Below are 15716 nucleotides of genomic sequence, written 5' to 3' on the forward strand. Positions count from 1 at the left end.
GCGATTGTACTAAAAATACATCAGGAATTGTAAAACGGCTCCAATTTTATGTTATGTTGAATTTCAGTGAGGTGCTGACCTACACGTGTCTTTCAAAGTTCTATCAGGTTTGTACACTGTTTTTATAGGGATATTGGGTAATGCTTTAGATTACAGCCCGCAATTTACAGTGCAAGTACACAGAATTTACAGTGAGCTTTTTGTAATAATGGTGTACCTATAAATTACTTGTGTCTAGGTATAAGGGAACGGGAATTCAAAGTTTGGGGAATAAAGTGGTAGCAAGTACCACTTTAAATTTCAGCCCGCAGATGTTGTACTTGCTCTGTAACTGTGAAACAAGGGGATGTATTTGCCAGTAATTAAATTAGTTTTTCTTGCCTTGAAACATGGAAGACCAAACGAAGTCAGATGCACTTTGCTATCAAATCAACATATTAATTATAGGCTACTGTATATATGCAGTAAGATGCAAGTGGTGTACATTTATGCATTTAGCAGACGCTTTTATCCAAAGCGACTTACAGAGCACTTATTACAGGGACAATCCCCCCCGGAGCAACCTGGAGTTAAGTGCCTTGCTCAAGGACACAATGGTGGTGGCTGTGGGGCTCGAACCAGCGTCCTTCTGATTACCAGATGACCAGTTTAAAGGCTTAGACCACTCCATACCATCATGTTATATTTGTATTTTATTTCCTGGGAATAGCTGGAAAGAGAATCTTGTTTTCCACTGCATTGCATCTTGATAAACTGCAATGCCATTCAAACAGAATAGCAGAACAAGTTATTTGGTGTAACACAAATTTCAAAATAAAATCATATAGCAAAAACCTCCATGTATCCTGTAATAATAGAATATGTACCCCATAGTTAAAAAGATTACCTAGTCCTATATGCATAATATCAAACATATTATTACAAAAAGTTATGCAGTGTATGTTCTTTCTAAATTGCTCCAAAACGATTGTTTAGCATAGTAGGTCATTTACCATGTAATATCTACATGTCAAGTCACATCACATTTATTTATATAGCGCTTTATATTTGAAGGTGTCGTTCCATCATCCAGGCCGAAATGTCCGAGAGACAGGCAGAGATAGGAGCAGAGACAGTAGGGTCATCGGGCTGGAAAGAGAGGTAGGGCTGCATATCATCTGTGTAGCAGTGGTAGGAAAATCCATGTGCCTCAAAGACCGGTCTGAGTGATGTGTATATCGAGAAGAGGAGGGGTCCAAGCATTGATCCTTGAGGAACCCCAGTGGTCAGCTGGTTTGTCTTGCACACCTCTCCTCTCCAGGAGACCGTGAACAATCTACCAGTGAGAAATTACTATTACCATCCAAGAACAGTTCCTGTGATGCCCAGGTCAGATTGGGTGGACAGGAAAATCTTGTGGTTCACTGTGTCGAAGGCAGCAGACAAGTCAAGGAGGATGAGGATGGATGATTTGCAGTTATCTCTCACCAGTTGCAGGGTTTCAGCTACTGATAAGAGGCCAGTCTCTGTTGAGTGCCCATTTTTGAAGCCATACTTATGTCTGATGAGTAGGTTCTGTGGGAGAAATGCAGACAACTGGATGAATACAACCCTCTCAAGAGTTTTAGACCGGAACATAGGAGATAGACCGGACTGTAGTTGTCGACTACAGTTGGGTTATAAGTAGTGTGTTTACTCAAGCCAGATTGGAAAACACACATTATTGTTCTGCTGAGACATATAGTGGTTGCAGGATGCAGATACAGTTTAAGTCAGACATTTATATACATTTAGGTTGAAGTCATTAAAACTCATTTTTAACCACTCCACAGATGTAATATATTAGCAAACTATAGTTTTGGCAAGTCTACTTTGTGCATGACAAGTAATTTTTCCAACAACTGTTTTACAGACAAATTGTTTCCCTTTTAATTGACTATAATCACAATTCCAGTGTATCAGAAGTTTACATAAACTAAGTTAACTGTGCCTTTAAGCAGCTTGGAAAGTTCCAGAAAATTATGCCAAACCTTTGGACAATTAGCCAATTAGCATCTGATATGAGGTGTACAAAATTGGAGGTGTACCTTTGGATGTATTTAAGGCCTATCTTCAAATTCAGTGCCTCTTTGCTTTTTCATCATAGGAAAATCAAAAGAAATCAGACAAGACCTAAAAAAAAAAGTAGTGGACCTCCACAATTCTGGTTCATCCTTGAGTGCAATTTCCAAATGCCTGAAGGTAACACGTTCATCTGTACGAACAATAGAAAGCAAGTATGGGTCCACACAGCCATCATATCGCTCAGGAAGGAGATGCATTCTGTCTCCTAGAGATGAACATAGTTTAGAGCGGAAACTGCTAATCAATCCCAGAACAACAGCAAAGGACCTTGTGAAGCTGCTGGAGGAAACAGGTAGACAAGTATCTAGATCCACAGTAAAACGAGTCCTATCGACATAACCTGAAAGTCTGCTCAGCAAGGAAGAAGCTGCTGCTCCAAAATCACCATAAAAAAGCCAGACTACAGTTTGCAAGTGCACATGGTGACAAAAATATTTCTGGAGAAATGTCCTCTGGTCTGATGAAACAAAAATACAACTTTGTTCATAATGACCATCGTTAAGTTTGGAGGAAAAATGGTGAGGCTTGCCAGCTGAAGAACACCATCCCAACCGTGAAGCATTGGGGTGGCATCATCATGTTGTGGGGTGCTTTGCTGCAGGAGGGACTGGTGCACTTCACAAAATAGATGGCATCATGAGGAAGGAAAATTATGTGGATATATTGGAGCAACACCTCAAGACTTCAGCCAGGATGTTAAAGCTCGGTCACAAATGGGTCTTCCAAATAGACAATGACCCAAGCACACCTCAAATTGTGGCAAAATGGCTTAAGGACAACAAAGTCAAGGTATTGGAGTGGCCAACACAAAGCCCTGACCTCAATCCGATGTGGGCAGAACTGAAAAAGCCTGTGCGAGCGAGGAGACCCACACACCTGACTGTTACAGCAGTTCTGTCTGGAGGAATGGTAAAAAATTCCAGCAACTTATTGTGAGAAGCTTGTGGAAGGCTCCCCAAAACATTTGCCCCAAGTTAAACCATTTAAAAGCAATGATACCAAATACTAACAAAGTGTCTGTAAACTTCTGACCCACTGGGAATGTGATGAAAGAAATAAAAGCTGAAATAAATAATACTCTCTACTATTATTCTGACATTTCGCAAATGCTGCTGACGCAACACACTTCCAGCTGAGCCACAGGGGAAAGTTCCTAACACTAAAGCCGATGCAAAAATGGCTGATAGTAGATGGCGCTTCTCAATGAGTCCGCATAATGTAGCCGATCCGAGGGTACTGCAACTCTCGGAAGCAACAAGCCAACTTCCCATGTGATCATGTTGCATCCTTACACCAAACCAGGAAATACTTAAAAATAAATTAAATAAATAAATTGATCAATTGTCACACATTATACACACATTTCTGCATATACATGGTGAAATTATTTATTTTCACATATCCCAGCTAAGCTGGGGTCAGAGTGCAGGGTCAGCCATGATACGGCGCTCCTGGAGCAGATAGGTTCAAGGGCCTTGCTCAAGGGCCCAACAGTGGTGTCGGGGCTTGAACCCTTGGTCAGTAACCCAGAGCCTTAACCGCTGAGCCAATAGTGTTGTGTAACACAACACTATTTCTTTACGAGTGCATCTTATGATATAGTTCCTCTTCTAAATAACTCCTAATATAACAAACTACAATTTGTAAACTCGTCAATGTGGCCTTGAGTAAGACCTCAGGTTACTCAAGAGGGACTGTTCCTGTAAAAACATTTTGCTGACATTTTATATCTAGTGATTTGCAAAAGTGCTTGCTCATTTGGTTTGTCCATTTAAATAGATTTTGTGAATTTAAATGTACAGGTTTGACTCAATGGGGGGTTATGCCCCCATTGCTAGGCCACAGTATCTTTGAATTATCATTGATAATTATCTGAATGAACAATTCTTCTGATAATAATATATTTATCCTATCCTGTTTATGGTTGTCAAACAGAGAAGAGACTTTGTGCATTATTATAGATTGTGCAACCACAGGAGTGCATTTATAGTCCTATTACAAAGGCTCCAAACACAGCTTATCCAATCAGAATTTAGATTTGGAACATACAGTGTTAATTTATTTCAACAACCGTAATACCAGTGGGGTAATTTTATAACTGGCTCATACTGATAATTGGGAATGCTCTCCAAAGCAACAAAAGTGCAAAGTATATTTAGGATGCATTGCATATTCTTTGGAATATGGAACTGAAAATACTGTATATTAAGTTTCCAATACTAATGTTATTAAAGGGAAGTTATTACATAAGGGGTGGTTATTATTTAAGGGTGGTGTTATTTTGCATCCTTGCTGAGAAGCAAGGCATTGTCCATGTTGGCATTTCAAAAAATGGAAAGTTCTGAAGATATAATGACAATGGAGATGGAATGCGAACGAAAGACAATGTTTCGGAAAGGTTTGCTAGATATAAAATATTAAGAAATATTAAGTTTTAAACAAATTTAAAGAATGAAACTAACTTTGTTTTTAGTTCATGAAGGAAATTACCATTCTGTAAAGATTTGTCAAGCTAACATATTTGCACTACTTTTTAATGAAATGTTGATTCATTTATTTTAATTTTACGTTTGGACTGTCCATGAACTACTCATATGTTATAAGCTATGTAAGAGCTATGCAATGTTTGTTAATGAACTGTTATTGAATATTATTATACACCATTAACAAAACAACTTTTTTCAGCAGGTCGTCCATGTGACAAGAAAACGGGCATCTTCATGTTTCTAGGAACAGTCTGCGTGGTTTTTCTCACGGTTATGATTTTTGTCCTTTGTAAGTCAACCATGGATTAAACACAACAGTAAAGCAATATTTTCAGATAATTTTGTCATAAAACACAATGATTTTTACATTATTATATACAGAGTTTAGTCTCTAAACTAAGATCATATAAACTTTGAAGAATTGAAGAATTGTGTAAGGGACCATCTTAAATCCACAAACTGCATTAAACATTGGTGGCTTCCAAGCATTCATGTTTGCATGTTCTAACCACTGATCTATATATATATATAAATTAAAAAAACATTTTTAATAAATGTTACGGTTGCTGTCAATGAATATATTTTCCATGTATATCTAATTATATGAATACAGTATTCAATTATTCAACTAACTTGTTGTTTTGTTGTTGTTATTATTATTTATTATAACTAAATATAATACTGTACGTGTATAATTCCACATCCTGGAAAAATCTTACCCAGAGTAAATAATATCTAGTAGCAGCCTTCTACAACCTTTACAATATTAATATAATATCTTGGTAAAATTTCAGCTTTTTTATTTTATATATATATATATAATAATTATTATAATATATATATATATCTTTTTTAAATAATTGAACACTATACTCATAATTGGACATGCTGGCTTAAGATGTAGAAAGTGAGCCATCACACCGGCAGTCTACTGCAACATTTAGAATGAGTAAACACTTTTTTTTTTTAATAACAGTGTGTGTTATGTTAGAATATGCAAGTAAATTGAATGAACGCTTGGACACCGGCATTTTAACGCAGTTTGTGAAATTTTTGGACGTAAGAATGGTCGCATATTTAGCCTATAAAATCACATTTATGTGAATGAGCACACATTTCTTCCCAAAGTCTACAATATTCAAAATGCAAAATATAACATTATTTCTGATAGAAATAACAGTAGATGTTTGTGTTCATAAAGACATAAAAAAAAGCAACAAATAAAGGTTCTGTCACCCCATTTTCAAAATATAACTAGACAGTCATGAAATTTGCCTTTCACTTCTAGAATACAAAATTCTACAGTTAAAAGCGCTTCCCAAGCTCAGACAGTGTGGCATTCGAACAGCGCTGCCGAGTATTCATCGAGCAAATCTCCGCTCTCTTCCTAACAAAACGGATGAACTACATCATCTCACCCATACAAACAAGGACTTTTCTAACTCTGCTGCCTGTTTGTTGGACACAGAGGGCAGAGCCACGGGAGGTTCTGGGGACGGAGCCTTGGTAGGCGGAGGCTGGAGAGCTTTAGCCTTTCCTTTTCTCCTCCTCCTCTGGGCGGACGAGACTGGCAATGCTGGATCGCTGACCGTGGCTGGCGTGGGCTCAGGCTCGCTGACCGTGGAAGGCGTTGGCTCTGCCTCGCAGACCGTGGCAGGCGTTGGCTCTGGCTCGCAGACCGTGGCAGGCGTTGGCTCTGGCTCGCAGACCGTGGCAGGCGCAGACTCGCAGACCATGGCAGGCGCGGGCTCTGGCTCGCAGACCGTGGCAGGCGTTGGCTCAGGCTCGCAGACCGTGGCAGGCGTTGGCTCAGGCTCGCAGACCATGGCAGGCGCGGGCTCTGGCTCGCAGACCGTGGCAGGCGTTGGCTCAGGCTCGCAGACCATGGCAGGCGCGGGCTCTGGCTCGCAGACCGTGGCAGGCGTTGGCTCAGGCTCGCAGACCATGGCAGGCGCGGGCTCTGGCTCGCAGACCGTGGCAGGCGTTGGCTCAGGCTCGCAGACCGTGGCAGGCGTTGGCTCAGGCTCGCAGACCATGGCAGGCGCGGGCTCTGGCTCGCAGACCGTGGCAGGCGTTGGCTCAGGCTCGCTGACCGTGGCAGGCGTGAGCTGGGGAGTGGAAGCCTTTCTTCTCCTCCTCCTCCACGCGGACGAAGTTGGCAGCGCTGGCTCGTTGACCAAGGCAGGCGTGGGGATTGGCTCTCTGACAGGTGGGGCAGGCGTGAAAGGATGAGCCATGGATGACTGGAGGGTCACCACTGTGGGAGGAGAGGCAGGGTCCTCCTTAACAACGCCCACAGTGAACGGCGAGCCGCAGGTCAGCAGAGTCTCCTCCACGAATTCAAGGAGAGTCCAGCTGTGCGTCGCCGGTGGCAACCGCTCCTTGAGTGAACTGTTAAGGTTGACCCTGAAGAAAGCCACCAGGGAGGACTCTGGGAAGTCCGCGACACTTGCCAGCTCGAGGAAATCGCGGATGTGGTCCTCCACAGGACGGTCCTCTTGCTTGAGGCAGAGAAGTCTATAGTTTGCCTGCTGAACCGCTAGATCCATTATGGTCGATCGTTCTGTTACGTAAGTAGGTGAGGCAGGTGGGGATCTACATGCGGGTTCTTTATTGAACAAAATGAAAATAAACAAGACATTTACATTTATGCATTTGGCAGATGCTTTTATCCAAAGCGACTTGCAGTGCAATTATTACAGGGACAATCCCCCCGGAGCAACCTGGAGTTAAGTGCCTTGCTCAAGGACACAATGGTGGTGGCTGTGGGATTAGAACCACCAACCTTCTGATTACCAGATTACCAGTTGTGTGCATTAGTGTTCCTAAGACAGGAACAAAGGAAACAACCACAAGTGGAAAAATGAAACCAAAACATGAAAACACCAAGGGAACATGAACAGGGAGAATAGGGCAAAGCATCTACATCGGACATCCACAAACAACGATCGACCAGGAATGGAGAAACAACAGGGTTTAAATGTACAGGGGTAATGAGGACTAAACGACATACAGGTGAGAACAATGACTGAGTGCTGGCAGTGATGAGGGCAGGGAACTATGGGAAGTGTAGTTTGTGACAATGACTAGTGAAACACGGGGCAGACAACAAGGGAATCGTGACACCAAGGCTTGAACATATCTTTTGGTTTGAACCAGCAACGGTAGATTCTGATCCGTTGTGTAATAAAGTATTTCCATGCACAAATGCGTTTTTTATGACCATCCTTGACCAGTTTTTCCTAATTTAAAAAATGTACTTGTTCATCGAACTGTTGTATATAAACAATATCACACTCGCAATCATGCTATATGGCCTTAAATCAGCACTGCTGTGATTAACCCCAGCACTCGTCCTGCGGTCGAATCACAGCAGTGCTGATGTAGGGCCATATCGCACTCTTGCTCGTGTTATTGCTTAAATATACTTATATTTTCTATTCGCTTTTTATTTTTAGTCATTTTTTCAAATTATATCTGTCTTGTTGTATTGTTTGTGCTCTGGAAGCTTCTGTCACCAAGACAAATTCCTTGTATATGTAAGCATACTTTGCAATAAATCTGATTCTGATTAACACTCCACAATGCTGGGAAACGTAATAGTGTTTTTGCTTGATTATTTGTGTTTTCAAGTTTCCAATCTAGAAAGAAAGTTTTCCACGCTGGAAAGTTGGATGATCAATCATAATTCCAATATGACAATCAGATCTGAATCTCACATCGCAGGTAGGAACAGATTTTACCATCAAACATCCCAGTTTTATATCGTTAAATTCATCAGAAGCAGAATTGTCCCTGTTTACTTTAATACAAATCATTCTAAGTGAGTGTTATTCATTGGTGTATTTTATTCCAAATCCCAAGAGTGTCAACAGGATGTGTCGTACACTGACGTGAAGAGTTTGATGGTCAATTTGAGTAATTCAGTATCAGCACTGACGTCCAAACTGAACGATGCAGGTGTGTTTCATCTTTTCACTCAGACTGCATTTCTGCTATTGTCTTTAGCAATCAAACATAAAGGTTTCTTACATTTATTGTGCACATAAATCTTGTCATCTATGGATTCAGACAGATCCGTTTTTAAAAAGCGAACTTTTTTCTTCACAGTCAGCAAGCAGGAGCAGAAACTGACAGACACAGAAAGATTGCTGGACAGTTTTAAGTCGTCTGTTAATTCTTTACAGTCTGATCAACAAAACAATCAACGTGACTTCGGTAAGACAGAAACATTAAATATTTTATCAAAATAATCACTGAAGTATCCATAGAAGTCTATATATATCAGGTTTTATAGAATGTTAATGCATAATACAAATCATCATTCTCAATTAAATACAATTCTATACACTTATGCAGAAAAGCTATTTTACCTGTCTGAACACAGTAATCTTGTTGACATGCTGTATTTGTCTTTTGTCTCCAATAAGAGTCTGTGGTCAGTTCATTGAGTGTAGTTAAGAGCTCAGTGTCAGATCTGACTTCATCTGTAAATACTCTCTCTTCTAAACTACAGAGCACCGGTGAGTTGATTTTGACATGCGATACACAATACAGAACTTAATAACAGGGCTCCATGTGGCTAATAAATGGTCATTTTATGGTCATGAAGGTGCAACTAAATTTAAGGTGTGACTGCAAAGTTGGACAACTCTCTTTGATTATGCACTGCCATTTTCTTGCATTTCTTGTTGCATTTGAGACACATCAAACAGCAAATGCTCCAAAAGCGGAACAAAGCAGCATAAGCGCTGATCCAGATACTTATCCTTCACCGAGAGGTGAAAGCAAATATATGAGCTGATTTATTTTAAATGAGGCCATTTTTGGGACCCTGGTTGCAACCAAAACTGTGTCACATGTCTGAATACAGTTTAACCTCCTGAGATCCTGCATCCACATGTGTGTACATTACGTTTTGCCTTCACTATAGGCTATGCATAAATGTATTTAATTTAAACAGACTGATCTTTCACCGTTCAGGAGAATCTGTGCTGTCATTAAAGGGTTAAAACATTTGTTGGGTCTTTTGTTAAAACAAACACTGTGCCAATATCAGCTGAGTTTGTCTTTGGGAGAAACAGCAACAAAAGTACATCTGGTAAGAAACCTCAATAAGTTTTTACATCAAAATCTATTAGAGTCTATAACGACTTTCTGGTATATGGGAAGGAGGAAGCAGGAGTTTATTTACACAGAATAATTCATACAAAAGGAATTAAAGAAATTATAGCACTCAGGTGTACCCTTAACACTTTCTCTCTCTTTGGACGAACGCTCAACCATGCCCCCACATTCACATACCCCCGCCCGACTCAGGCCAGGGAGCCATCTGGTCTTATCAATTTAGGGAGGCACCTGCCCCTGACCCAAGTGAAACCCCAGATACAGTACTTCAACCTGTCCAATTGCGCACTTCTTGGGGCTTGCCATCACAGCAACCTCAGAACAGCCCTCAGATGCTGCAAATGCCACTGCCAATTACATTTACATTTATGCATTTGGCAGACGCTTTTATCCAAAGCGACTTACAGTGCACTTATTATAGGAACAATCCCCCCGGAGCAACCTGGATTAAGTGTCTTGCTCAAGGACACAATGGTGGTGGCTGTGGGGATCGAACCAGCGATCGAATCACCTTCTGATTAACAGTCATGTGATTTAGTCCACCACGCCGCCACCACCACTCCAATTGTGACTGTATATAATGATGTCATCCAGATAGGCAGTGGTGTAAGCCGAATGCGGTATGAGGACTTGGTCCATAAGGCCCTGAAATGCAGCCGGAGCCCCGAACAAACGGAACGAAAGCGTCACGAATTGGTGTAAGCCAAACGTGTGGAGAAGGCCGTTTTTTTCATGGGACATTGGCGTTAAGGGAACTGCCAAGAACTCTTTGTCAAATCCTATGTAAAGTTAAAGTGTGCTGTGCCCAATTGATCAAGCAACTCATCAATACAAGGCATTAGGTATGCGTCAAATTTAGACACCGCATTGACTTTCCTATAATTCACACAGAATCCTACTGAATCATCGCTCTTAGGACTAGAACAACCGGGCTGGACCAGTCACTGTGGGATTGAGCATTGCATATAATTTTTCCAAAATGGCCTTTTCCTTGTACTCAGACAGTCGGTAGTGTCGGCTGTGTACCTCTATCCCAGTCTCGATGGGGTGCTGTATGAGGTTTGTATGAACAGGCAGAGGCGAGAACATGTCTGCAAATTATTTTTGAAACTTGGCAACCTTTGTGACTTGAGACAGTGAGAGGGGGTCCCCACAAGAGACTGGGGTGACATGATTGGCTTTTAAGTTCACCTCCAGCCCGAGCTCCACCCGCTCTGGAACCACCATTGCCAACATCACAGGGACCAGCTCCCTATATAATTTCAGGAGGATGAGATGGTATATTTGATGTGTGTCACTTCTATCTGTTCATTTTACCTCATAAGTAAAATCTCCCACTCGCCGTGTGACCTTAAAGGGCCCTTGCCACTTGGCGAGTAATTTAGAGCTCGACGTTGGAAGTAATACAAGCACTTTGTCTCCCGGTGCAAATTCCTGTAGCCGAGTGCCCCTGTCATAAAGTCTGCTTTTGCATTCTTGAGCTTGGAGCAAATTCTCCTGTGTTAGTTGACCCAAAGTGTGGAGTTTTGCTCTAAGATCAAGAATGTACTGAATTTCATTTTTGCGGTTTGAAGGTCCCTCCTCCCAAGCTTCTCACATGATGTCGAACACCGCGTGGCCAATGCCTATAGAGCAGCTCGAACGGGGAAAACCCTGTGGAGGCTTGTGGGACCAAATACAAATAACCGATCGAGCCACTTGTCCCAATTTCTAGCGTCCTCGTGTCTGAACTTATGAATCATATTTCTCAGGGTTTTATTAAACTGTTCCACCAACCCATCTGTCTGCGTGTGGTAAACACTGGTGCGAATCAATTTAATACCAAACTATTCATATAGTTTGCATAGTGTATGTGACATGAATGTAGTGCCTTGATCCATGAGGATTTCTTTCAGAATCCCCACCCGGGAGATAGTTCTGAAGAGTGCCTCCGCAACACTACATGCTGAAATGTTGCTCAGAGGCACTGCTTCCGGGTATCATGTTGCATAGGCCTCCAGAACTATTACAAAGCGATGTCCGGCATGCGGTTTGTTTTAATGGCCGATGAGGTCCATGCCTATTCTCTCAAAAGGAACATCGTTTAGCAGTAGAGAGGGTGTAATGGTGTTTTGGGGTGGCTTGTGTGTTCACTAATTGACATTTGCGGCAAGCCGCACACCACCAGCGGACATCCTATCGAATGCCTGGCCATTCAGTGTTTTTTCCTGCCTCAAGTGTCCTGCCATCGGATTATATTAAGCCGCCTGGAATAACATTTCCCGACGGCTCTTTGGTACAAACAACTGGGTTGTATCTTCCTTTGTCTGAGCATCCTGTGTCACTTGATACAACAGCTCTATTATAATAGCAAAATACGGATATGAAAGTGTGATGTTTGGCTGGAGCGGTTGACCATCAATAACTTTCACCTGGTCAAAGGCATGCCTAAGGTTTTCATCCAAGTCCCCTTTTGGAAAATCCTCTATGGACAGGAGGGGCTTAAGCCTCCCCCTACCTTACATAATCCTGATGTGGAGCTGATGAAGACCGCCCCGGCACTGCCTCCCCCGCCAAGGCATCGCACATCACACATCTCACATCTCACATCTAGTTCTCGCTGGACCCATCCGCACATATTCCCTTTAATAGAGGCTTAAATTCTGGCCAATTTGTTCCCAAAATAAGTGGATGGGTTAGTCGGGAACTAACCGCAGCCTCTATTCTTTTGCCCCCAAAATTTTATGATGAGTGACATTACAGGATAATTGTGTATATCCCCATGCAAACACCTCTTCCTTTTACTTGTACCCAAAGCCTCGTCTTGAACCAAACTCTGGTGTATAATGGTCTGATCACAGCTAGTATCCACCGAGGCTTGATGTGTACCCCCCCTTTGACACTCACCGGTTTTCTGTACGCCCCAGCTCGATCGAGGGCAGCCCGCAGAGTGTTGGGGACCCAGACCAATGTTCCCAGCCACATCTCGGGACATTGGTCCTGGAAATGCCTGGGTTCCCCGCAACTCCAGCAGCCCTGCCCAGGTGTTACACCCGCACCTGTGACAGCGGGTCAGCCACCTCAGGGGGAGACAAATGGTTATAGAGGGCACCGCCAGCAGGGAAAAACCCAATGAACAGGGGCTGGTTTCGGTGGGGCATTCCCGTATTTCTGGGGAGCCAAGGTAAGATGGAGAAGAGCGAGAGAGTTGGAGGAGGGGGTGAGGGGAAAGAGAGTGGGAGGGCTCTTCCGCCCTCTGGTACACCAACATATGGTCCTCAGCCAATTGGATGGCCTCCTCCAGCGACGCCGGGTCATGGCACTGGACCCTCTCTGCTGTTCCTTTTGGCAGACGACAGATAAACTCCTCCAGCACCACCAGATCGACGAATTCCTCAGCCAGCATCCATTTTCATAGGGTATCACGTAGCTGTTGTGCAAAGGCAAACATGCGGGCACGCATATCAAGCTTCATCAAGCGAAACTGTTGCCAGTGTTGTTCAAGGCGGTGGCCAACCCGCTGCTTGTTGGTCTTCTTCAGATCATCATACACCAGGAGATGTTGTGCCATGAGTTGAGCCTCCCCGGACAGCAGTGGAATGAGTCTGGCCGCCCACTGGGCACGCGGCCACTTCCAGATCTCTGCAGTTCTCTCAAACAAGTCAAGGAATGCCTGTGGATCATCTTCTGCCCCCATTTTCATGAGGGTGACCAGAGGCATGGGGGCTGCTGTGTCCGGGTCGCGTTGGAGGTTTCTCCTGGTGTAGTAAATTTTCTAGTGCCGGTTTCTCATCAGGTGTGTACACTTACTGCTTTCTCTCTCTCTCAAATGCTCAACCACGCCCCCACAGAGTTAGAAGAGATCTCTAGATTCATCCGATATGGCATTTGTTTAATTTCATCGATTTTTCGCAAAACGGCATGCTGTTAAACACAATGACCACAAGTTCATTTTCCTTAATTATCCTATATTCACTGTTCATTATCACATTGACAATCAATGGATGCATCCAAAAGCTGTAAAATTTTGCGATCAGAGACTTTATATGGGGTTGGGATGCATTTCAAACTGCTCTGAGACCAGTGCAGGCAGACAGCACACTTGAGTTTAAGTCATTCACTAATTAGGGAGCAAGGGAGCTTCCTATAGCTTTCCTATGCAGCCAAGTTCCTTCAATCCTAGCATCCAGACAAAAGTTCAGTTTCAGTCTGCAGATGATGTTGTGGTGATGGAGTGGTGGTGGCGTAGTGGGCACATAACTCTTAATCAGAAGGTCGCTGGTTCGATCCCCACAGCCACCACCATTGTGTCCTTGAGCAAGACACTTAACTCCAGGTTGCTCCGGGGGGATTGTCCCTGTAATAAGTGCACTGTAAGTCGCTTTGGATAAAAGCATCTGCCAAATGCATAAATGTAAATGTAAATGTTAGGACCATTCAACATGTTTGGCAGATATGGTAATCAGTACACCGATTCAGAATTTATAGTGTATAATTTTATTTCAGGGTTGGCAGTGATTGGAGGATGCTGGACATTACTTGGAATCAGAATTGATCATGCTAATTTCTGATGTTACAGTCAACACTCCTGGAAACATTAACAATTTGATGGAAAACAAATCAGACTCTCTATATTCTTAGTTTTTAGGAAAACAATTTTGTCAATAAAAAGTTTTTTGTTTTTTTTTTCTTAGGGGCTACTACTGTAGTTATAAATCAAAATGGGGAATGAAAAATGCACACAGCAGTCATGCTCAGCTCTTAGGAGGTTTAATACAGTATACTGTACAGTGTACACAGCTTGTTTTTCTTGCTAATTAAAATGGTTCAAATAAGTGACTTTCTTATCAACTCAACAGGTTGTCAACATTATGACATTATTGTATGACTGTATTGTATGATTTTAATGTGTTTAAAACAAGCTACTTTTCATGCTGGGTTAATTGTTCAGTTATATTATAGTTTATCTAACATGTCTTATAGTTCTTGCTCTAAAAATATGTGATTTGTGTCTTTACTGCTTTAAAAAGTAATGGAACACCAATTTGTACCCTCATGAAAGTACACAAATCAAACAGTAACAGTATCACTGAAAGAATAAAATTGGGTTGAAATTAATTTCACGAGACATTGTCTATTAGTAGCAGGTTATACAAGGTCTCATCTATGATAATTCAGTCTTGGTGTTTTCTTCTATCAGATGGAAGAGTCATGAATGCTCTGAATGACTTGAAAACGAAGGTGTGTGCCAAAACAACAGGTATGTAACATTAACTTGTATCAAAGCATGACTGGATGACAAACAACAAAGGATCATCTCAGATGTGCTTTCTCTTTATTTTATAGACTTGCCCGAGTCAAACTGTAAATCTGGCTGGATCTCGTATCTCAGCAGCTGTTACTTGTTCTCAAGAGATAAACTGAACTGGTCTATGGCACGTGATTACTGTGAACAGCAGGGGGCGTTACTACTCAAAATAGAGGAGGACAACGAGTGGGTGTGTAACAGACTGAAACACACACACTTACTGTATAATATTCATATTTTATTCTCTCTCTAAGTTTCTCAGTTTCATCTCTCCCACTAGACATTTGTGACCAATATTACCATCCCAGATCTCTACTGGGTGGGTCTTACAGATCAGAACACAGGGCAGTGGAGATGGGCGGATGACACTCCTTACACCATGAACAAAGAGTGAGTTGAAAATACAGTGTGTTATGCATGTGGTGAGAGTTTTATTAAAGGGGTAGTTCACACAAAAATGAAAATTCTCTTATTTACTCACCCTCATGCCATTCCAGATGTGTATGACTTTCTTTGTTCTGCTGAACACAAATGAAGTTATCTTTCGGTTGACTCGTTCAGCAACTCACTATGGGGACACACCTCTTGCGTGGTCATCCATGAAACCCTTTTGAATCACACCAAACAAGCTGCTGACCAGTGCAACAGGGAAGCCTCGCCCTTCCCTATATAATCAGTAGCAAAATGGCATCCTACATCTCTTCATTCATGGT

General features: G+C 42.2%; 1 protein-coding gene and 1 long non-coding RNA gene across 4 annotated transcripts in view; one reads left to right on the forward strand and one right to left on the reverse strand.

The window, feature by feature from the left end:
- LOC127632008 (uncharacterized) overlaps positions 1-15716 on the reverse strand; it is a 36143-nt gene that overhangs the window by 19151 nt on the left and 1276 nt on the right. The gene's annotated exons all lie outside the window — the stretch shown is intronic.
- LOC127631867 (C-type lectin domain family 10 member A-like) overlaps positions 4386-15716 on the forward strand; it is a 13720-nt gene continuing 2389 nt past the window's right edge. The window contains exons 1-9 of one of the 3 annotated variants that reach the window (XM_052110253.1): positions 4386-4501; positions 4789-4878; positions 8223-8315; positions 8454-8549; positions 8700-8807; positions 9020-9112; positions 14896-14955; positions 15042-15193; positions 15284-15393. In XM_052110253.1, coding sequence (XP_051966213.1) covers positions 4417-4501; positions 4789-4878; positions 8223-8315; positions 8454-8549; positions 8700-8807; positions 9020-9112; positions 14896-14955; positions 15042-15193; positions 15284-15393 — 887 coding nt within the window. In that variant the 5' untranslated portion in view covers positions 4386-4416. The remainder of the gene's footprint in view (positions 4502-4788; positions 4879-8222; positions 8316-8453; positions 8550-8699; positions 8808-9019; positions 9113-14895; positions 14956-15041; positions 15194-15283; positions 15394-15716) is intronic. The other 2 variants (XM_052110262.1, XM_052110271.1) reach the window with 2 other exon arrangements.

The sequence above is a fragment of the Xyrauchen texanus genome, chromosome 3 (genome assembly GCF_025860055.1).
Source record: "Xyrauchen texanus isolate HMW12.3.18 chromosome 3, RBS_HiC_50CHRs, whole genome shotgun sequence".
Classification (NCBI taxonomy): domain Eukaryota; kingdom Metazoa; phylum Chordata; class Actinopteri; order Cypriniformes; family Catostomidae; genus Xyrauchen; species Xyrauchen texanus.